The following is a 24,872-nucleotide window of genomic DNA, read 5'->3' on the forward strand; positions in this document are numbered from 1 at the left end:
TTTCTCTCTCATCGATGTTTCTAACTATCTCTCTCCCTTCCTCTCTGTAAAAAATCAATAAAATTATTAAAAAAGAGAGAGAGAGAGTAAAACAGCTTGTTTTATCATACCTAATATTACAGAGTTGGATCTAATATTAAGGAACTGTCCTGGTATCTGGTTTTCCTTACAGCGAAAGGGATGTACCTGTGTGATGACTAGCCATGTGAAGATCATGCTGACTCTGGTACCTCAGCTTTGCAGAACTCTGTAATCTAGGATGCACACTATCCAGTATTCATGAGGTAGACCGTTAAAAGCAAAACCTATGTGGGTCTTTGGGAAGCTGACAGGCACAGCTGAACACCTCTACATTCCCATTTACCTATTACCTAGCCAATGTAGAGAGAATAGTTAAGGTACCCAAAATGCTAGTAATAAAAGACTGGGAAATGCCAGCCATGCCTCCTCTAGTTCTTTTCTTGGTTTCATCACTATGAGCTCTCAAAACGTTTGAATGGCAACATTTCCTCCTCAAGGATCATTTCAGAAATGCAGCACCACCCATTATAATGCAGCTCTAGCTAGTTCTACTCACCAAATTCTGTGCTGTGACTTAGCTGATGTCCACAAATCAAAGCAGACTGCAGCGAGAATGCAGCTAACTACACCCTAATTCTTCTTCAGTAATGAAAGCCCCAAATGTTAGCTAGATATATGGACATCCAAAATAAGGACTACATTTTCCCTTGTAGTTTGGAGAGTCTATGTCAATTTCTCACTGATGAAACAGTGGGTGCAACTTTCTGGAGGACAGTTTTAAAGAGAAACAGGGAACCCTTTTCCTTCTCTTTTCTTTTCTCTCTCTCATGTCTGATGGCTAGAATGCAAACATGTTGGCAAACGGTAGAGCAACCATTGTAGACCACAAAATAGAATCTGGATATTGAAAATTAATGAAGCTCTGGAATCCGATAATTGTGAAGGTGCCAGTCAGCCCCAGACCTCTCTTGTACATGATACAAACAGATAAAAATCCACCCTGATTAAGGCACTGTCATTTTGGATATCTGACACTCACAACAAACCTGATTAGAATTTGGTAGCTAGAAGTCTGGTGCTACAAGTAACAGAACTACACATGTGACTTAATGAAAGTGGCCAAACAGTGAAAGATAAGCAAATTAGAATGCTGTGGCAAATATTTGGTAGTAAAGTTACCATAGAAACCTAGGACAGGCAGGAGCAATGTTTAAGAAATACTCAGATATAGGTATGTTTTGAATGTTTCTTGCTGCCTCCAGCAAAGTCTTACAAGGAAAAGATATATTTGGTAACAGGACTAATTATTACCACAGTCTCCTCTTCTGGGAATGAAATATTTCTCCCTGCATACAGAATTCACTCACTCCCTTTTCAAGGAAGATAACTCAAAAGTGCCAGTGATGCTGTCAGTCAAGCTCAGGATCTCTGGGTGAGGCATAGTAGTCTTTATATCAGGGGATAATGTGCAAGTAGCCTCTACAATAAGTCCATGTGCAACTCCTCTTGATCGTAAACCCTTCCTCACCTCCCCAAACACACACACACACACACACACACACACACACACACACACACACACACACACACACACACACACTCCAGTGGTGGAGCAGGGTTGGGATACCTTGAATAAAGGCTCATATTAAAAATAGGAAGAATGGGAAACCATTGGCCTGTTGCGATTCCGATATTAGACTGGTAAGAAGTTCTAGTTCTCCTAGCCTAAAGGAACAAGACTCATGGGCGTTTCCTATGAGGGGCTCCCCAGTCTGTGGATCTCCATGGCCCTTGGATTTTCTCTTTGAGAGGCTTCTTCTTTCCATTATCCTCTGGGCCTTGTCTGAAGTAGGCATTGAAGAATACCTCTGCCTTACAGGCTGAGCGGTTTTCTCAGCGTACTTCTTGCCCATCAATGGTACGGAATCCAAGAGTCATTTTAAGTCACAATAGCCACAACTGCATTTAATCCAGATTGGTGCCTCTTTCAGACGTAAAACTGTCTTCAAAACTTAAACTTGGCTGACTTACCTATTCCCACATTTCCTTTCTAGGCATATTTCTTTGCTGTACTTCTGTGGTTTTTTGCCCCAATGCCTCCCTCATTCTCTCTCTCTCTCCCTCTTTCTCTCCCACTCCTGCCCTCCGTCCCTAATCATAGGTTCCTTGAGCAGAGCAGTGAGAGCAACACTTTTTCAAATTCTGAACCATTTTAAGTCACTTTGAGCCATTTGGTCCAATTGAAAGGAATTCCAGGTCACAACACCCGAATCCACGTTAAGTGATCTGATCCTTGCTGCAGAGCTGAGTTTTAATAGGCCTTTCTTGTTAAAGTATCAATTTTATCTTTTACTGTTTGTGTTGAGAAGCAGCTGTCTTCTCCAACCTGACAGGTTCTTGAATTTGTAGTCTCTCTCATCTCTTTTATTTATCCTTACAAACTGATTGATTCTTCTCCAAATATATCTCTTTCTTGTAATATCTTGCCAAATGCAGCTAATAGCAACGAATTAGGCAGTAATAATAATTTGTTTTCCACCTCTTCCCTAAAGTTAGGTAGCCTTTTACCTTCCAGTTTACTGCAGGACACACTTCTGCCAAATGTTTCACCATTAGAAACCCTGGATTTCCAGACGTTAGTAATAGTTTCCTTGATGCTCTCTGACCAGCTGTTAAGCCAAGGCCACAGATTTTAGGGCTTATTTTATTATTAAAGCAGCACTTCACTCTTATTTCTAAGTTCTGTGTCATTTAAGGATAAGATAAATAATCCTATAGTAATAAAATTTCCCCAAATATTAACAGATTAAAGGAAAGGTTTATTTTCTCTTGTACGCTACGTCCATTGGAAGTATCTTCAAAGGCTCTGCTCACTATGGTCACTCAGGGGCACCACAGACAGTCTCTACCGCAACACCCCTCTCCATAATCATAGCTTCAGAGGGGAGAGGGGGCTCCTCGTAACGCTGAAACTATCTGGTAAGCAACACAATAGAAGCTCTATAGCTGTGAGTTCAGATGCAGGGAACAGATCCCACTGTATCTAATTTAAGGAGGAAGAGACAGATTCAAGGATTCAATGGCTTCTGGATAGCTGGGAGTTATAAATAAATAGACTCTAGGTTGAACTTTCATAAAAACTCTCCGAAAGTCGCACCCCAGAACCAAGTTATCAAAAGGAGCTGTGCCTCTACTGCAGTCAGGAATCCACCAGTGTCAGCACTCCATGAGAAGAAAAACAGTCTCAATCAGGTCACTATTGCTGCCAGTACCAGGCCACACCACTTCTGCTACTGTCTATGTCTGCAGAATGGATGCAGGGAGTCCTGCCTCTCAAAAACCCACAAAGCTGGTGCCTTAGATCTCTGCTGATATTGTTGTAGGAAAATGGAAAACACCAGACCCAGTAGAGATAGCTAAATGTGGTCTCCTCCCATCACATTTTGGCTCAGCAGATACAGTGTCGGCCCATGGACTGAAGGGTCCCGTGTTCGATTACAGTCAAGGGCATATCCCTCAACTGCAGGTTCGTTTCCTAGCCCTGGTCAGGGCTCCTGTGGGAGGCAACCAATCAAAGTGTCTCTTTCACATCGATGTTTCTCTCTCTGTGCCTCTCCCCCTCCCTTCCACTCTCTCTAAAAATCAATGGAAAAATATCCTTGGGTGAGTATTAACAAAAAATAAAAATAAATAAATGTGGCCTCCTCCTAATCTTTACTTTCCAAATCTCATGCTAGTGCATACAACTGGCCAAGTCCAAATCATGCCCAGGTAGAGAGAACCAAGATGGCGGCATAGGTTAACGCCGGAGTTTGCTGCTCTGAACAACTACTTCAAAAGTGAAACCAAAAAACGGAAGGGACATCACCCAGAACCACAGGAGCGCTGGCTGAGTGGAAGTCCTACAACTAGGAGGAAAGAGAAACGCATACGGACACTCAGAGGAGGCGCAGTGCTGAAGTCAAATTCTGAGGTGCGGAGTGCGCGGAGCGGGCTGGCGGCGGAGGGCGCGGTTGGCGTTTTCAATCGGGAGGGAGTCGCAGACTCTGAGCTCCAGATACGGGCGAGTCTTTGGGGACCCAGACTCAAACGGGAGAAGCGGGACTGTCTGGCTTCGGTCAGAGCGAGTGCAGCTTTCTCTCCGAGCTTTGCAGCGGGTGCTGGGACTCAGAGAGGCAGAGCCCCTGGGGACGGGACTGAGAGCCGCCATAACTGCTCTCTCCGGCCCACCCTGTTGATCCTGTGCGACCCGCCCCGCCCAAGCCCTGCACACAGGCATTTGCCGGATAGCCTCAGGCAAACGCCAGATTAGCACCTCCCTAGAGGACAGAAGTTCTCTCACTGCTGACACAGCTGATTCTCATAGCCACTTGGCCTGGAGGTCAAACCCTCCCTGGAATTAACTACAACAATCAAGATTTAACTATAAGACTGTGAACAAAGACCACTAGGGGGTGCACCAAGGAAGCATAACAAAATGCGGAGACAAAGAAACAGGACAAAATTGTCAATGGAAGATATAGAGTTCAGAACCACACTTTTAAGGTCTCTCAAGAACTGTTTAGAAGCCGCCGATAAACTTAATGAGATCTACAAGAAAACTAATAAGACCCTCGATCTTATATTGGGGAACCAACTAGAAATTAAGCATACACGGACTGAAATAACGAATATTATACAGACTCCCGACAGCAGACCAGAGGAGCGCAAGAATCAAGTCAATGATTTGAAATGCGAGGAAGCAAAAAACACCCAACCGGAAAAGCAAAATGAAAAAAGAATCCAAAAATGCGAGGATAGTGTAAGGAGCCTCTGGGACAGCTTCAAGCGTACCAACATCAGAATTATAGGGGTGCCAGAAGATGAGCGAGGGCAAGATATTGAAAACCTATTTGAAGAAATAATGACAGAAAACTTCCCCCACCTGGTGAAAGAAATGGACTTACAGGTCCAAGAAGCGCGGAGAACCCCAAACAAAAGGAATCCAAAGAGGACCACACCAAGACACATCATAATTAAAATGCCAAGAGCAAAAGATAAAGAGAGAATCTTAAAAACAGCAAGAGAAAGAAACTCAGTTACCTACAAGGGAATACCCATACGACTGTCAGCTGATTTCTCAACAGAAACTTTGCAGGCCAGAAGGGAGTGGCAAGAAATATTCAAAGTGATGAATACCAAGAACCTACAACCAAGATTACTTTATCCAGCAAAGCTATCATTCAGAATTGAAGGTCAGATAAAGAGCTTCACAGATAAGGAAAAGCTAAAGGAGTTCATCACCACCAAACCAGGATTATATGAAATGCTGAAAGGTATCCTTTAAGAAGAGGAAGAGGAAGAAAAAGGTAAAGATACAAATTATGAACAACAAATATGCATCTATCAACAAGTGAATCTAAGAATCAAGTGAATAAATAATCTGATGAACAGAATGAACTGTTGATTACAATAGAATCAGGGACATAGAAAGGGAATGGTCTGACTATTCCTGGGGGGGAAAGGGGTGTGGGAGATGCGGGAAGAGACTGGACAAAAATCGTGCACCTATGGATGAGGACAGTGGGTGGGGAGTGAGGGCGGAGGGTGGGGCGGGAACTGGGAGGAGGGGAGTTATGGGAGGAAAAAAAAGAGGAACAAATGTAATAATCTGAACAATAAAGATTTAATTTAAAAAAAAACAAACAAAAAAAAAAACAAATCATGCCCAGAACCCTTGTTACAGTGGGCTCCAGCATCTGCAGGACAGAGAGAGACACTACAGCAAAGATGGAGTTGAACAAAAAACCAACATGTTCCTCTCTTTCTATGCAGTAATAGGCCACATATAAGGCAGTGCATTCCATAGCAACTGTAATACTTGTATATAATATTTTTTCCCTGCTTATTTTAATTTTAAGAGGCTTACACTAAATGTTCCTAATCAAGTCCTTAGGTATTCAGGAAAAGTTAAAATTTTCCTGTGTTCTCTTTTATAATTCACGGGGAAATATAAAACACTTCCTTCAAACAAAATATGTTAAGCACTATGCTTCAGGCATATGCACAATCCCATAGTTTGTCACCATCCATTTTCACACCAATTCTATGAGGTAGTGTGTCCGTTAAGGGTGGCGTTCAGCTGCATGTCACAGACACCACCTACAGTGCTCTTGATCATGCATGGTGTTCATTTTTCATATGTAATAAGTAGTCTGGAGCTGGGCAATCCAGGGCCAGTACAGGGACTGAGACTCCTGTTTTTCTGCTCTTTCCCCTAAACTTGTAGCCCCCATCCTCATAGGCATAACTTAGCTGTTCTACTTCCAGACATTATTATCAACTTCCAGGATGGAAGAAGGGGAAGAACAAAGGCAGAAGGCAGCTTCAGGGCTGGGTCTGCCTCTTTTATAGGTGGTGTTTATTCTAGCTACCATGTGACTTCTACACACAACTCATTCGCCAGAACAGCGTCACATAGAACCTCTCTCTGCTTGAGAAGCTGGGGAACTAAAGTTTGTGCTTTGTTTTTGGCCAGGACTATTGCCAGAATCAGAATTCTGTTGGTGAGGAAGAAAACTAGTGTGAACACTGACAGGTAACTAGCAGTGTCTGCCTCAGATCAACATCATCACCTTCATTTTACAACAAGGAAACAGGGTTCAAAAAAGTTAAGTAATTTGATCAGAGCACAATGACTTGGGATTTGAATTCAAGCCTTATGACTACAAATCCAGGGCTTTTTGATAAGCATTTATTTAAAAAATAATTTAAACTTATTTTTGTTTACATATAAAGAAGCAAATCAGATTATTCAGGAAAAAAAAAACCCATTTACTAAAGATTCTAAAGAGCAGCAGTAGGAATCGAAACGAGAAAGGTGGACAGGATGAGATTTTCTGTGGGAATAGCATGATCCCATGCTTAAAAAACCACAATAACAAAATCCCCACTGTGCTTAAAAGCAGACTTAAAAATTATGGCGCATTTTCAGGCTTAGTTTTCCAGCACTGAGTAAATATGTATTGCCTTGTGACTAGAATTCATTACAGCCTGACAAAACTCACTTTATTGCCTGCATTAACTCCTACCTAGTGCTTGAGATTTGTAATAGTTATTAACTAAGCTAAGCCAAAAATTATCTCTAACTGTTATATGGTATTTTCCAGAATGATTTGTCTGATTCTCATTTCCCCAAACCTGGATTTTTCTGTTCTCTTTTGGCTTTCATTGAGAAAAGGAAATAGTCCTCTCTGCCCTGAAAGGCAGGCCCGCTGTGAATAATGCAGGACGAGGGTGCTGGGTGTTTCTTAAGGCTCTCAAGAATTCTGAGGTTTGAAGAAAATGCAAAAGAATCAGAAATGGGGCCCTAACTGGTTTGGCTCAGTGGATAGAGCGTCGGCCTGCGGACTAAAGGGTCCCAGGTTCGATTCCAGCCAAGGGCATGTACCTTGGTTGCAGGCACATCCTCAGTGGGGGATGTGCAGGAGGTAGCTAATCGATGTCTCTCATCGATGTTTCTAACTCTCTATCCCTCTTCCTTCCTCTCTGTAAAAAATCAATAATAATATTTTTTTAAAAAAGAATCAGAAATGGGGAGCCAAGTTCCCCAGCTTAGAGGGCAGGGTGTGGTCCTTGAGAGAGGGTGCTGGCGATGGCAGCTATCCACAGGAGTGTATTACTCAGTCTGAGAACCCCGCAGCAACACCTAACTGGTCTTCGGTACCTTTCAGCTGTGGCTTTTCCCCTAATGGGGTGAGATGTCCTTGCCTTACTGTATCCTCACCTTGAACCTAGGGAAGTCCCTGCCTTCACTTCTGCCTCCTTAAACATGGCTGCTTTTGGCACCGGACTTGCTAACAATCTGGCAGAAAGGGGTGGGTGACCGAATATAGCCCAATCCCTGGTTCTATCTACAGAGCATGGCTAATTCGTCCCCAAATAGTTACTGGTATTTGGGAGCTACAGAAAGCAAATTAATTACACTCCTGTGACTTTAAACATCAGCAACAAGGAGACATAAATAACACAGGGATTGAACCTGAAAAGGACTGGGGGTGGGAACCTGCGTAAAACATACTTGAGATAAAGAATCTGCACACAGATGAAATCTGATTGAAAGCTGGGAAAAACAAAAACCGGGTTCCTGTTGGAAGATCACAGGACTCCCCGGTCCCCCTTGCTATTAATGCAATTACAAGGTATGCTTGTACAATCATTGAAATAATAAAGCCTTGAGAGGGTGTGGCTTGTGGGGGTTTGCGCAGGTTAGGTTCCATTGAGGATGCAGGGCCAGCGAATGTAATCTTGTCAGGGGCTCCAGAAGCCTCCTGCAGGGCTGCCTGGGAAGATGGGAAGGGGTGCTATTCTAGGGATCTGAGGTGTGCAGTTTTTAATCACCCTTCAGGGTCCTTGCAAGTTGAGAAGAGGAAGAAGAATGTGAAGGAAGCAGGTAGTGCCAAGCAAAACTGGAATTAAGACGAGATAAAGCACAAGCACAAAGTGAGGTCTGTGGGAGTTTCACCCACAGAACTATGCTTCTGCTTTGAAAGTGTGCTAAGAAATCAAGAGGCTTTCGCAGATATACATCATTAGAATTGAAGAACCAGCATTCAGCAAATATTTATTGAGAGCTAAGGCCTAGTCCAGAATTCTCAAATTCTAGTATAAAAATACCCGCATGTTTGAAATGCAGATTCCTAGGTCCAGCCATAAAGACTCTGAATTATTATCAGGCAGCTCCTGTGACTTTGGATGGGTGGCTCTTAGACTATCCTAATGACTTTGTAAAAACAAAATGTGGATTCTTCAAAAGTTAGCATCCAATCAGAGACTTGACAAATAAAAATAAAATGGAATATTCTTTTGCCACCTTTTGTTTGTTGCTTTTGCTGTCGTTTTGTTACACTCCTAATCTTATTCACCTCTGGCCTGTTTACTGGAGAGTAACATAACCCAGAATCACACACCTGTCAGAGCAACAGTATATAGATTCTAAATCTGACTTCTCCAGTAATTTGTCATTACTTAGAGCAAAATCCTACTAGTGAGCCTCCTTGAAATAGAGAAGGAGGGACAAATCAAGAGGGAGGTGATTTGCAAGTGATCATTTCCTTTCAAAATTTCCTTTCAAGATTTGAAGATTAAGGACCTTTCTTCTGAGGAACATATTGATGGAGCCCCACGGATTCAGAAGATTCATTAGGGCTATGAAGTAGCTTTAAAGTTTGTCCACGAACCCATCCTAAAAGTACATTTCAAGTCACAACCTATAAAATACACAACAAACACGCTACGTACGTATATGTATTTGTGTGTAGTGTATGTTTATGTGGGAATGTATGGACAAATGGAGACATTTTATAAGACACTACTTACCATGTGGAATGCATTCTGATTCTTTCTATGCTCTGCCTTTTCTTCTCTCTCTCTCTTGTTTCTTTCTCTCCCCCACCTTCCTTAATGATAGTCAGGACAACATGAATGATTTTGTCCTGCTGTTTGAAAACTGCTGAGGTAGGTGTAGGATTCTAGCCTCTTGGAGTAGAAAAGAAGGGAGAGGAGTTGGAATTGGAAAAGAAGCTTGCTCACGAATTTGTCCTTCTTTCTTCCTCAGGCAGTAACTCCCTTCGTCCATCCATTGTCTATCTTGGCTTAGATAGTATCCACATCCTGTAGAGAAGACTTCAGTCTTAGAGTTGATATATCAAAGCAGGAAAAATGCTCAGGGGAATATACTGATAAGAAAAGGAGTCTTTACTTCCTACCAGGTTGGCCTCCTCGCTGTCTTGCATGTGGCAGTCTCATTTTTCTTTTATTGCCTAACCTGTAATTCTAGTTACTCACCGAACCATTCTCTTTGCCTATTCCTCTTCCCTTCAGGGCTGCCAGAGAGGTTGGCACTTCTTTTCCTAGACCTTGAAGGCTACTGAAGGTACAGGGAGAACCCTCCATTCCTTAGTGTCCAGCTCAGGGACGTGCAATCCACTTCAAAGGAAAGAGAATCGATGTTCTTATTTATTTTCAGCTAAAGTTCTTATTTCCATCATGTGTAAATGAACTAAGAGACTCAAATGACCCAAGATTCCCACAATCAACTTTCTTTATCCAGGTAGCAAGCTTCATTTCACTGCAGCCACTTTACTATGTGTAGTAAAAGCATTCACACTTTTCTCTGCTCTTGATTGTGTTTAGTCTTGAAAAATAAAAGAAGCCAATTTCATGAGTCATTTTTCATCACAGGAGGAAAAAACTCACCCTAGCCCCATTTTTGTTGTGACACCTTTTTATCTCCATAAAGTAAAACAAAAATCCCTGACTGATTGGTTGGGTGTTGTCCTGTGCACCAAAAGGTTGCTGGTTCTATTCCCAGTTAGGGCATATGTTGGGTTGGTGGCTCATCCCGGGTAGAGGGCGGCTGATAGATGTTCCCTTCTCACATTGATGTTTCTCTCTCTCCCTCTCCCTTTCTCACTAAAAATCAATAAAAATAACTAAAGAAAAACAACAATTCAACCCAGATTTCACTTGCTACCAGTTTCCTTCCCATACACATCTTATGAAAACATGTATTCAATGGCTTTTTAAAAACCATCAAGCACTTTGAAAATTAATTCTCTTCTAAGACAACTTCATTATAAATAGGATTTTTACATAAAATTACTAACCTTGAAGTTTCTATCCAGTTTTAGAGCAAAGAACTGGTTTTATCCCAGTTCTTTTGAGTACATTGCCATCCACTGAAAGCAAAGAATCTATAAGCACTAGTTTGAAAAGGTTCTCATATTGAGGCATTATGAGCATAAAAAATAGCAATAATGGCAATAGGTTGAAATAGATCAAATATATAAAAATCCACAGGTTCCTTGAGATAGTATAAAAAAAGAAAGTCATTGACCACTTCTGGAGTTTGCTAGGATACCAATTATTCTGAAATTAACCAAGAAAAAAATCAAGCATTAAAATTACTTTATGATGTTGTTTTATACATATTTACAGCCTCTGTGTGACCAAAGTGGATTTGGTCATATTTACAGTATAAGGCTTCAATATACTTTCCTGTGATGGAAACTTTTGTCTCCCAATATAATTTTGAAACTAACCTTGCCTAATTTTGCTTTTCCTGTAATTTCACATGAACGAAATTATTAGTATAGTCTTCTGTATTTGACTTCTTCCAGACAACATTTTGTTTTGACATTTATCCATGTAGGAAATTTTGTTCCTCTTTAGTGCTGAGTAGTATTTCATCATATGTGTTTACCACACTTTGTTTACCCATTCAGTAGTGCTTTTCCTATAGCTGTTGAAATGATCATGCTGGCTTTTTCCTTTATCCTATTAATATGGTGAATTACATTAGACGATTTTCAGATGTTAAACCAACTTTGCATTCCCAGGATAAACCTCCCTGGTCAAGATGTAGTATCCTTTTAAATGTTGGGTTTGATATACTAAAGTTTTTGTTCAAGATTTTTATGTCTGTGTTTATAAAGGATATTGGTCTTAGCTCTCTTTTCTTTTTAAGAAAGAAATGGCCATGCAGTGGCTTTTGGTATCAGGGTAAAACTGATCTTATAAAATAAATTTGGAAGTGTTTTTGTAATGCCCATTTAATGCCTAGCAGATCTTTGAGATCAAACATCAAACTATGCATATTTAAATCATGTATATGAAAATATATGCTTCAAATATAAAAGAATCTGTTATGACCTTGTTCATTCTTTTTTAAATTTCCATTACCAATATATCCTATTCATTTTCAAGCCTAGTTTGAAACAGCCTGGATTAGTGAGTGATTTATCATCACAGATTTTTTTTCATTGTTGACAGTATTTCAGATGTCCCCCATTTTCTCCCACCTTGTCCCCTTCCACCCAGCCCCCGCACCTTCCCAGGCCTTCACCACACTACTGTCTGTGCCCATGGGCTATGCATATATGTTCTTGTAATCACAGATTTTAGGAAATAAGAGCTAAACAATTTTAGGGGTTAATGTCACTAGATATCTAGAGGGGAAAACCAAGACCCTTAGAGATTGCCAGACTTCCAGAACAGAGCACCTTCCCACACTTAGAGGTCTCCATCATATAACATTCCTTACAAGCCTTTATGAGTCGTAAACGTATAATGTGTCTGCTGTGTATATACTTACATTAAAAAGTTAACGTGTCCATCCTTAATATTTTTCCTCCCTAGGAAGGTCCGCCCACACTGGCACAATCCAAAGAGGGAGCAGCAAAACAATGAAACTCCAGGATCCTGTGGCTTGGGGTTTACTAGTAGAACTGGGCATGCTCAGTCGCCAGGCAGATTTTTTCCCGTGAATTGGAAACTACAACAGCTCCTACTGAGCGCGCAGAGGTGGGCGTGCCCTCGTGGAATTTAGAACGTTGTCGCAGCCAATGGGGCCTCGCGGCCAGCTGCCGGCGCTTCTCATTGGAGGAGCCGGGAGGCCAGAGAGTAGAGGGCCCCCTGAGGGAGCAGTGGAGGTGCAGGTCGGAGAGGCCGTGCCCCGCGCGTGAGCAGCAGCAGCGGCGGCGGCAACATCCAGCGGCGGTGCCAGCAGTTCCAGCCCGTGACTTTACTTTTTAGCTGCACGAACATAGTCATTATGCCGAAGAGAAAGGTAAGTCTTACCAAAAAAAAAAAAAAAAAAAAAAAAGATTTCAAAGGCCTTCAAATTGTGCTTCCAGCAAACCTTGTCATTGCCATGGCTTGCGCGGAATGCGCCCGGTACTAAGTCGGCGATTGCGAATCTCTTCGCTCCCTACGCGTGTTTTCAGATGCTGGTTGTGGACATTGCTCTCCCTCCGCCCGTCCCCATCGGTCTCGGAATGTTACTTTCTGTCCGGCGACGCGGTTTCCCCTCTTTTTGAACTCATTCTCTGCGGAATGGTTTCCGTCTCCTGCAAGAAGCAGACGCGGTTTACCTTCCCCTTTCCAGGAGGGGAGTCTCCTCTGCAAACTGCCCGGTTGTAGCTCGTGTGGCGGAAAAGCGGCGGGAGGGGGGGAACGAGGACGCGCACGAGGAGATGGGAAAAGATAAGTCGGGCAGATGTTGGGGCTCTTCCCAAGGGGGCCGTGCCCGCGGCGGGTGCGCAGCCAGGGCTCCGGCGGCTCCGGCAGAGGGAAAGCCATGTTTAAAATAGCGCTCACCCCCCTGCTCGCTCCGCGGCAGACCCGTATGTACCAACTCCGGTGTCAATCAGGGCCGGGGACGCCGAGGCGGGGCCGCAGTTCGCGGAGAGCGCGGCGGAGTTGGCGCCGTGCAGACGGGCGGCGCCTGGCCCCGGGTCACCCACCGTGGCCGCCAAGGGCAGAGGCCACCCGGTCCGCCCCGCGACCCAGACCCACCGTCGGGGAAGGCGGGGTCCGCCCTCTCCGGCCCCCCTCCGTGCGCAGAGGGAACTGGGGTCACCCCAGTCTCATCTGCTGCTTGCGGACTATTATGTCCCCTTCCGCGCGGGCACCGGACACCAAGTATCTCGCGCGCGGACGTCTCTTTCTCTCGGAGTCCGCGCTGCGACTTGTCATTGTCCTGGGGAGGGATGGGAAGGCGTCCCTCCGCCCGGAGAAAACAGGTGTGCGGCGGCTTTGCGCCCTCCCCCTGCCTGCGCCCATGTTCCCGCCAGTGGCCGCCAGTGAGGGTACTACCTTTGAAGCATAATTACAAATAATATCCTGTTTGATCCGTTGAAGACTGTGGACTGATTTGTGTGTTTAAGTGAATGCATTCCTTAAAAATATTGAAGTTAAAAAAATACAGCAGCTTTTGCATTATCTGTCATTATTGAAAATTTGATGAAAACTTGTCTCTACTCCTTTTTTTAAAAACATATTAATTAAACCAGTTTTTTAAAAATAATCTTAGTTTATTTTGCACATACTGTGTGCCTCTTACTGTGAGAATATTTGACTTGCATTATCTATCTCATTTAATCCTCAAACACCTTGAGGGGTGTTATCACCGTTGTACTGGGGATTAGAAACTTGAAGTACCCACTGTCTCACCAACCAATAGCTAGTACCAAAGATTTAATTAGATTCCGTAGGTCCAAATTTCTTACCTTCAGACATTATTTACTCATTCTCTTCATTTAGTCTAGAGGAATTTAGGAAATCCAAGATACTTCAAGCCTAAGAAGATGGATGGCTTGTTGAGAGTGCCAATACTTGAGATTCATTATTTGAACTTAATTTTTATGGAAGTATTTTTTTCCAGCCCTGTTGTATTAAAAATAAGGATATTAAAGTGATTCACCATTTTCAGCATTTTATCTGAGCTTTAATGACAATGCTTGGAATTCTAGTAGAGTCAAAGGAACTACTCATCAAGAAATGGGCTACAGGGTTAGTTGGCGCCATTTCCTTTCCTTAGAATTATTAACAAATTTAGATAAACAGTAGGTTAGGTGTTCACAAACCCTTTATGTTTAATGGACCCTGACATGGTAGAATCCTTGTTGTTCAAGAGCCAGAGTTGGTGAAACCATTACTTTTTCTTTCCCTCATTGTCCACCTCTCTTAAGAAAATAGAAGGAAAGGAAAGAAAAACAGTAGAAGAGCTGGCTTTTGATTATTGTTTTATTTCTCTGGAAGGCAGCGAACCCCTTGAAGAAGCTAGCCAGGCATTCTGGGACTAGGGACAGACCTCTGTACAGGCACCTGTGTATCATCCCTCAGGACCTCAGAGTGTTCTTCAGAGATGACAAACTTCTCCTTGATTAATAGAAAGGTCTTCATTTGCACCTAGAGCTCAAAGGCCTGGAGAGGAGCAGCCACAAATTAAATATGGCTACTTGGCCATTCCATCCATCAGTTCAACTTTATAGCTGCCTCATGAAATCCTGGAGTTCACTGGAATTTATATTGGAAGCCATTGTCATTAGGTAAAGCCTGCCTAGACGCAAAGAAAAGAACTGGACATAATCCATCCATAGCTTTTGGAGATCTGTAAAGCTGGAGTAACTGTCAAAACATTTACATACTCAGTGTTGTTGTTTTTACTAAAGGACTGCCTGTTCTACATTATAATAAGTTTTAAAAGTGCCCTCACAACACTTTCTGCCATCTTGACCTCTTTTTTAACCTGTTCCCAGAAGTCAAGAAAAATTATTTAATGAGCACATGTTTAGGCTTCTGCAGAATAAGAAGGGGCATAAACCATCTGGAATAAAAGTATAATAAAATTTAACAATAATAAAAAAACATCTGGAGTCCTCGCACGGCTTTAATGCTATGGGGATGCACAGGTTGTTCTCATGGAGCTTATATTTAATTCAATGAGGTGACGGGAGTGGCAGAATCAAAACAATTGAATAATATTAAGCCTATATATATGTTCTAGAATATGTATTATAGATTCTAAAAGCTGTAGGATAGAAAAGGAAAGAAGGTTGAATTTGGGCTGGTCTTGAAAATGTGGGTAGAACTCATATACAAAGAAAAAAACAGTCATTCTCTGTTATCAGGCATTTGAATGCCTCTTCAGATTGTATCTTAACTTGATAAGGCCTTAGTCACACAACTCAAAGCCCATAATATCTATATTAATGTAAAACATTCTTACATTTCTTTTTTTAAAATTAAATATATTTTTATTGATTTCAGAGAGGAAGGGAGAGGGAGAGAGAGAGATAGAAACATCAATGATCAGAGAGAATCATAAACTGGCTGCCTCCTGCACATTCCACGCTGGGGATCGAGCCTGCAACCCAGGCATATGCCCTGACTTAACCGGGAATCAAACTGTGACCTCATGGTTCATAGGTTGACGCTCAACCACTGAGCCACGCCAGCCAGGCCTTACATTTCTTAATCATATATTTATTTTATCTGTATCTTTGCATGTGATGACTACATTAAACCAATTGGCTTTTTATTACTGCTGTAGTATTTTTTTTTAAGTAGTACATCACTCAACAGTGAAGAGTTCTTCAGTTATATTAAATCTCTTTCTGAGTTTGTGAGATTTAAGTAAAATTGACTTTCCCATATATTTATTGCCTAATGGGTGATGGCTCAATGGGTTACTACTCATTAATAGTGAGTGGAATGGCAGGGAAAATGACAATATTCGTGGACTAAGGTGGTGGTGGGATAGTGTGTGACTGAGTTCTAGACTGTTCTGGTCAGATGTCCATGAATGTCTGCAGTGGTCACGTTATTTGGTTATGATCTGATGTTAAGAGTATCAGCCAGGCAGGCCTAGAGTCCTGGCATGATTAGCAATAGCAAACACATTTTCACATCCTTCTTTTTTTCCCACCAGTTCCTCATTGCTACAGTTATTAGAAACTAGAGGCCCAGTGCATGAAATTCATGCATGGAAGGGAGGATCCCTCAGCCTGGCCTGTGCCCTCTCGCAGTCTGGGATTACTCGGGGGATGTCCGCCTGCCGGTTTTCTTCTGACTGTTTTTAATATGTTCTCTGCCTTTGTTTTTTTGTTTTGTTCTGTTTTGTTTTTTGTCGTTTCCCTCTAATGTACCCAGGTATTAATTTTCTTTCTCCTCGAAGTCCTCGCAGCCTGGGACCCCTTTGGGGGATGTAGCAGTGCACCAAGTGGCAGGCGGCCAGGAAGGAGCCTAAACTGGTGCTGGGCACCACGCCCCTCGTGCTCATTCTGGCCCATTGCACCTGCCGCCGACACTTGGTAGTACTGCTGCGGAGTCAGGACGGGCTCCTGCCACCGCAGCTGCGCTCGCCAGCCGTGGGCCCAGCTTCTGGCTGAGTGGCACTCCCCCTATGGGAGCTCACCAACCACCAGGGAGCAGTTCCTGCATTGAGTGCCTGCTCCCTGGTGGTCAGTGAGCATCATAGCAACCAGTCGTTCTGGTTGTTCTGCCGTATTAGTCACTTAGGCTTTTATATATATAGATGTCTAGTGTTTCACATCAGAAATTCTGTCATGAGAAGATTTTCCATGAATTTGGGATGTAAACACTAGTGTTTTTTTATACTTAACACGTTGTTTGTGGGTAGTTTTTATCGCACGCGCTAACAGGTGGCGTGGGCCATTTTTGCTAATTTTTTGCGCAAATGGCAACATTCAGTAAAATTATGATAACTTCAGTTTACGTATTTATACGTTACCTGCATTCTACTGCTAGTCTATAAAAAAACGTATTAATATGTGTCCCGCGCTCTACTACACTGGTAGAACGTATAAATACGTAAAACATATAAATACGTTTCCTGTATACAATGTGTTAAATAAAGGGTTAAGGGGATGGGAGGAAGGCTGTCTGCCTCCTGTTTTGAAATATGAAATTAGGTTTGTTTTTGTTTTTCTTAAAATGGAAAGGCGCAGTAGTGCTGGGCTTGGCACAGGGGATGCTTAACTAATAATACTCAAGATTCCTGATTAATCTTTCATAATAATACCACAGGTTATAACACCAGAGACAGATATAAATGAAAATACAGATACATTTGACTATATGAAAAGGAATATTTTGATATGGCAAAAGAAGAATTGTTAAAATTTAAAAACTTATGAAAAACTGGGGGAATTATTTGTACCAGATATCACTGAAAAAAAGTTTGCTATTTTATTTTATTTTTAATAAAAAAATTTTATTACATTTATTGGAGTGACATTGGTTAATATGATCATACACGTTTCAGGTGTGGGTTTCTATGTTACAAGATCTGTATATTGCACTGTGTGCCACCACCCAAAGTCAAATCTTCTCCCATCACCATATAGTAGGGCCCCTTTATTCCCCATTCCCTTCCCTCTGGCACCACCACACTGCTTGCTGTTTGTGTTCATGAGTTTCAGTTTTATATCCCACATATGAGTGAAATCATATGGTTCTGAGTTTTTTCTGACTGACTTATTTCACTTAGCAAAATACTCTCGAGGTCCATCCATGTTATTGTAAATGGCAGTATTTCATCCTTTCTTATGACTGAGTAGTATTCCATTGTGTATGTGTACCACATCTTTATCCAGTCCTCTATCACAGGACACTTGTGTTGTTTCCATGTCTTGGCCACCATGACTAATGGTGCAGTGAACATAGGGGTGCATATATCTTTGCAAATACATGTTTTTGAGTTTTTCGAGTATTTACCCAGGAGAGGGATTGATGGGTTGTATGGTAGCTCTAGTCTTAATTTTTTTTTTAAATATATTTTATTGATTTTTTACAGAGAGGAAGTGAGAGGGATACAGAGTTAGAAACATCGATGAGAGAGAGAATCATTGATCAGCTGCCTCCTGCACGCCCCCTACTGGGGATGTGCCCGCAACCAAGGTACATGCCCTTGACCGGAATCGAACCTGGGACCCTTGAGTCCGCAGGCCAACGCTCTATCCACTGAGCCAAACCAGTCAGGGCATCTATTCTTAATTTTTTGAGGAATCACCAGACTGTTTCCCATGGTGGTTGTACCAGTCTACATTTCCACCAACAGTGAATGAAAGTTCCCTTTCCTCCACAACCTCTACAACATTTGTTACTACTTGTCTTGTTGATAATAGCCACTCTAACAGGTGTGAGGTGGTATCTCATTGTAGTTTTGATTTTCATTTCTCTAATTGCTAGTGAGGTTGAACATCTTTTCATATACTGTACATCTATTGGCTGTTCATATGTCTTCTTGGGAGAGGTGTCTGTTCAGGTTCTCTGCCCATTTTTTTATTGGGTTGTTTGGTGTTGAGTTTTATGAGTTCTTTATATATCTTGGAAATTAATTCTTTGTCAGAGCTACTGTTTGTAAATATCATCTCCCATTTGGTTGGCCGCCTGTTGTCAGTTTCTTTTGCTGTGCAGAGACTTGTTAGTTTGATAGTCTCAAATGTCCTTATGGAAAAGATGTATGTTCTTATAAGAAAATAACAGGCTCAAATAGATGAAAATGTTTAGTTGTACTATAAATCAAAGAAATGTATATTATTAAGAATAATGAAAAAAAAAAAGAATAATGAGATGCAGTTTTTTAAAAAGATTGAAAGTACCACTGCCCATGAGTGAGTGATATTGACACTCCATGCAACTCTCAAGCAATGTGTTTGGAGTATAATTTCCTTTTAAAAAAAAATTTATCCAGCCAGTTGAACATCAAACTATGAACCAAGAGTTTGATTCCTGGTCGGGACACATGCCAGATTGCCTACTTGATCCCCAGCGGAGGCGTGCAGGAGGCAGCCGATCAATGATACTCTTCTCCCTCATCATTGATGTTTCTATCTCTCCTTCTCCATTCCTCTCTGAAATCAATAAAAAAAATATTTTTAAAGAAACTTTATTGAGCTATGATCTACTTACCATAAAGTTCAGTCATCTTTTCAGAGTATACAGATCAATGATTTTTAATAAATTTATAGAGTTGTATAACATTACCATAATTCAGTTTTAAACCATTTCTATCACTCCAAAAAAAGTCTCTTACGTTGTTTGCAGCCAGTCCTTTTTCCCACCCCAGTCCCAGGCAACCACTAATCTACTCTCCTTAAGTTTGCCTTTTCTGGAAATTTTATATAAAAGGAATCAAACAACATGTAGTCTTTTGTGTCTGGTTTCTTTCATTCAGCATAATGTTTTTTAATTATAGCACATATTAGTATTCATTCTTTTTTATTGCCCAATAATACTCCATTGGGTGGATTTACTACTTTTTGTTTATCTTTTCACAGTTTGATAGACATTTGGATTACTTCTATATAAGTATTTCATGGACATGTTTTCATTTCTCTAGGGAAGTTTTTAAAAGGTAGAAATGGTGGTAGCATGAAAGTGTCTTTAACATTTAAGAAACTTCTGCACTATTTTCTAAAGTGATTGTACCATCAGTGCATAAGAGTTCAAGCTTCTCTACATCCTTGCTCATACCTGGTATTGTTAGTATTTTTGCTATAGCCATTCTGATTAATGTAATTTAGATTTCCTATAATAACTAATGATAATGAACATCTTTTCCTGTGCTTACTAGCACAGTGTATATCTTAGGTGAAATGTCTATTCAGATATTTTGCCCATTTTTGAATTGTATTGCTTATGTTACTATTGAGTTGTATGAATTCTTTGTATTTTCTGGATGCAAGTCCTTTATCAGATGTATGATTTATAGATATGTTCTTCCAGTCTGTGTCTTTTAAAAAAAAAACCCTGTCTTAATAATATATTTTAAAGAACAGAGTTTTAAATCTTTGCCTAATCCAAGGCCATAGGTATTTTCTTCTAGATTTTTTATCTCATATTTAGGTCTATGATCTATTTTGAGTTAATATTGGATATAGTGTGAGATAAAGGTTTAAATTTTTTTTGACATGTGGATATCCATTTGGCCCAACACCAATTGTTGAAAAGATAATTCTTTCCCACAACTTGCCTAGGTACCTTTGTTGAATATCAATTTATCATGATTGTAAAGGTTTATTTTTGGGCTCTAAGTTGTGTTCCATTCTCTCCATGTCTATTCTTACATTAATACCACATTATCTGGGTTTTATAGTAAGATCTGAAATCTAATAATGTCAATTCTCCACTTTGTTCTTCTTTTTCAAAACTGTTTTGGCTATTACGTCCTTCACATTTCCATATAAATTTTAGGAGCAGCATGTAAATTTCTACAGAAATGCCTGTTGTGATTTTGATGGAAATTTAATTACATTTATAAATTAATTGGAGAGAATTGCCATTTTAGCTATATTGAGTTTCTTGGTCTGAGTATGAAAGGGTCTGACTGATAGTATGCCATCCATAAGTGCTTACTGAATTTGAGTTAATATTGATATGGAGCCTATATTTGAGTAAAGACTCCCAAATGGCAGTCTTTGTTCATTTTGTTTATTTACTAGATGCCTGGTGCATGGATTTGTGCACCTGTGGGGCCCCTGCCCTGTGCCCTCTCTCAATCCAGGACCCCTCAGGGGGTGTAGCAGTGCACGAGGCAGCAGGTGGCCAGGGAGGAGCCCAAGCCTGAGTCGGGCACCGATCCTGCTCATCCAGGCCCGCTGTGTCTGCTGCTGCCGCAGCTTGGTAGTGCTGCCACAGAGGCAGCCGCCACAACTGCCCTCGCCAGCCATGATCCCGGCTTCTGGCTGAGTAGCGCTCCCACTGTGGGAACACACTGACCACCGGGGGCAGCTCCTGCATTGAGCATCTGGCCCCTGGTTGTCAGTGCACGTCATAGCGACCGGTCGACCGGTCGTTCAATCATTCGGTCTTTCAGTCACTTAGGCTTTTGTATATATAGATTCACTCACTCCATGTTAAATATACATTTCTTGAGCATCATCTTTATGCAAGCACTTCAGGAAAGTTATTAATGTTTTTATCAATCCTTTTAAAGTAAATGAATAAATGCCCTATTTTAAGGATCTTTCAGTCTGACAGGGTAGGTTATATACATATGCAAGTATTTATAATTCATGACAAGAAGTGATAATAAGCCACAAGAAAAGCTATGAGCTATGGAGCATTTCAAGGATTGACCCGAATACATGTCCAAAGGGAAAAAAACAAAAACAAAAAACTGTCAAAAGTTGTTTGGTTTAAATCAGGGGTGGGCAAACTTTTTGACTCGAGGGCCACAATGGGTTCTTAAACTGGACCGGAGGGCCGGAACAAAAGCATGGATGGAGTGTTTGTGTGAACTAATATAAATTCAAAGTAAACATCATTACATAAAACAGTACGGTGTTTTTTTTTTGGTTTTTTTTTAGTTTTATTCATTTCAAACGGGCCGTAGTTTGCCCACGGCTGGTTTAAATGGTTGGGGGTTATAGCTTCTTTTTTTTATTCTTAAGAGGAGGAGTGCTAGTTTGTTACTACAGGTCATCTGTCATTGGTCTTTCTATGAAGTATTTCTTTGCTGTTTGAGGAAGTTAAATTCAATGCCTGTTAGTACAGTTGAGATTGGATTGTGAACAGTAGCCATCCTTCTCAGAGATTCAGTGACTTCTTGGTCCCTATGCCTTTCTGTTAATGACCTTCTTGTGTTTTAAAGGTGGTTGTCTGGGACCACGTTTCTAAGTTGGCTCACCTGATTTGATTTATTACCTAATTTTGAATTAACTTTGTAATCCTAATTCCACTTTAGCATGAAGTCTTTGATGGCTCTGATCTTTTTTATTCCCATAGCTCCTAGCATAGGTACTGTAACTGTTTGTTGAATGAGTACATGAATGAATGGTTTTCAATAAGTATAAATGTAATTATACTTAAGTATAAATTTAATTATTTCATATACTTGTTCGTGAGATTGTCCAATTTAGTCTGGCTTTACAGTTTACTAGATATATGATTTAGGGAAGGTTACTTCTTCCTAAGCTTCTAAGTTCCTAAATCTCTAAGACTCAGTTTCCTCATCTATAAAACCAGAATAGAATTATCTTCTACCTCATTGGGTTGTTGGAGGAATTAAATGACATAGTGAATGCAGAGTTCTTAGCACAGTACCTGGCACATGTAAAACAGTAGAGATATTCGTTATGGGATAATGATATTTTTAATTATTAAGAGAACTACTGTGAAATAATAGGCTTGTAGTAAGCCTCAACCTTCTATTTTGTAGGAGAACAAATGGCACACACAGTGCATAGGGAGTAAGCATCTCACCCTGGATGTCTAATTTACTGCAATTATAGGAGTAAGTGTTCAGCAACCAAATAAAAATGTAGTACTTTTGTAAGAACATAAGCTTTAATCTGGTTCATTTTCTTACAGAAAAGAAATGTGTTTAAAAATATCTTCACATAACATTAAAATTCCCTTAGCAAATCAGTTATCATGTGATCCTCTTCTCTTATATTTTCCTCCTAAAACATTGCTTTTGTTTACACCAAAATTAAATGTATTCCACTTTTCTTCACGGTACAATTTGGAAATGGTGACTGAAATAAATATCATTTAAATTGACTGCTTTCATAGTACCTAGTATGTTGAAATATGAGGTTAGTCTCCTGAGTAATTTAAAATTCAGTGTTGAAGATAACAAACCAAATCAAAATGTTGAATTCTTTTTTCACTGGCTGCTTATTTATTGTACATTTCATTTTCTTCTCAGAAAAGTTCAGTCAAATCATGTATTCCTAGTCAGGATTTTTAGAGAATCTAATATTCGTATATCTGTGGACATGTCCAGAAACAGCCATTTAAATATGCTCGAAGCAAATGCATATTAAGTCGCCCATAAAGTAAATGATATGCATATTCACAAGTAAAGAATAGAGAAAACAACTTTAAATTTCAAAGTTGGTTCTAAAATTTAATATTTGAAGAGAAATGAACATCAGTAACAACATATAAATACATTTTTTACTATTAAAATTTAAATAACTGCCATTTATTGAATGCCTGTATGTACCAGTCCTGAGCTATGGACTTTATATACATTAGGCACCTTAGTTTTAATAAAAAAATATGTGAAGTTATAAAAATATATGTGGGAAGTATTAAGGTATAATTTCATATAACTTCATTTTACTCTCACAACAGTTCTGAGGTTGTCCTCGTCTCACAGATAATGATATGACAGTCACAATAAATAACAGTTAGGTAGCTTTCTATAGCTCAGGCACTGTTCTGAGCACTTTGCTTTAATGCACTGAATCCTCCCAGGAAGGTGTGTACTCCTCACACTGCCATTTTGCAGAAGGCCCCTGTGCTGGTGAATGGCCGAGCTGGGATTGTGGGCCTGGCAGCATGGCTCCAGAGCCTGTGCTCTTAACCACTGAGCCCTCGGCCTTTCTCATACACAGTAAGAATATTAGGATTTAGTGAGATTGAGGCATTTCCCCTGGGTCACACAGCTAGGAAGTGATAGAATCAGGAATTCTAACCCAGCCCTCTTTTACTCAGGAATTTTGCTCTTAACCATTCCATAATACTTCTCATAAATATTTATTTCTTTTTTAAATATTTTAATTGATTTTAGAGAGGAAGGGAGAGGGAGAGAGAGATAGAAAAATCAATGATGAGAATCATTGATCAGCTGCCTCCTGCATGCCCCCTACTGGGGATCGAACCCAAAACCCAGGCATGTGCCTGGAGTGAAACCCGGGACCTTTCAGTCCGCAGGCGGACACTCTATCCACTGAGCTAAATTGGCTAGGGCAAAAAAATGTTTTAATAGAAAACTACAGTACACCTGTTATCAGACTCTAGTTTTATTCATTATCTTGGAATTTTTTTTTAATCTACCTGTAAGCCAGAGGATCACCACAACAGACCATGTATAGACAACCTTCATGGTTGTTGCATGGGCAACTCACCACACACCCAAGGGCATCATCAAAGACAGGCAAAGTGCAAACCAGAAAACTCAATCAGGTTGAAACTGCTATTCTCATCCCACCATCTATAGATGCTTTGTACTCAAATCTAAATATTTCTCAATTGACTGCTCTCCAAACTCAGAAATTGAGTTTATAATTTACTCTATTAACCTTTGTTTTTCTTCTGTTTCCATAGAAATTTCTCTTATTAAATTACCTGATTGCTCACATGATTACAGGCTTAATCTAGGTGGAAGCTCACCTGCAACACCAAACATCAATTCTGAGAGAGAAATGAAATGAAATGAAATGAAATGAAATGAAATGAAATAATGAAATGAAATGAAATGTAATGAAATGAAATGAAATGAAATGAAATGAAATGAAATATCCTCATGTTCATCCTGTCCTAAGTAATCATGAGTATATGCAATTGCTAATACGTCATATTGTGCGATGTACATAACAGAAGAAATTGAAACCCAATTACCCATTATTCCCAAAAATGTAAACTGACTTAGAAGTGTAAAACCTGAATCTGATTGTAACCCAGTTGATGTATTTAAATCTTGGCTCCTGGGAATCTTTGCTCTGGGAAATTTTTCACTCCTTACCTATTATTCTCCTCATAGTTATCCTATT

At 40.6% G+C, this 24,872-nt stretch overlaps 1 protein-coding gene across 5 annotated transcripts in view; it reads left to right on the forward strand.

The window, feature by feature from the left end:
- The first annotated feature begins 12,433 nt into the window (after positions 1–12,433).
- HMGN3 (high mobility group nucleosomal binding domain 3) overlaps positions 12,434–24,872 on the forward strand; it is a 33,671-nt gene continuing 21,232 nt past the window's right edge. For 2 of the 5 annotated variants that reach the window (XM_036317099.1, XM_036317097.1), the window contains exon 1: positions 12,434–12,628. In XM_036317099.1, coding sequence (XP_036172992.1) covers positions 12,614–12,628 — 15 coding nt within the window. In that variant the 5' untranslated portion in view covers positions 12,434–12,613. The remainder of the gene's footprint in view (positions 12,629–24,872) is intronic. The other 3 variants (XM_036317098.1, XM_036317100.1, XM_036317101.1) reach the window with 3 other exon arrangements.

Source organism: Myotis myotis, unplaced genomic scaffold (genome assembly GCF_014108235.1).
Source record: "Myotis myotis isolate mMyoMyo1 unplaced genomic scaffold, mMyoMyo1.p scaffold_m19_p_7, whole genome shotgun sequence".
NCBI classification, from domain to species: Eukaryota; Metazoa; Chordata; class Mammalia; order Chiroptera; family Vespertilionidae; genus Myotis; species Myotis myotis.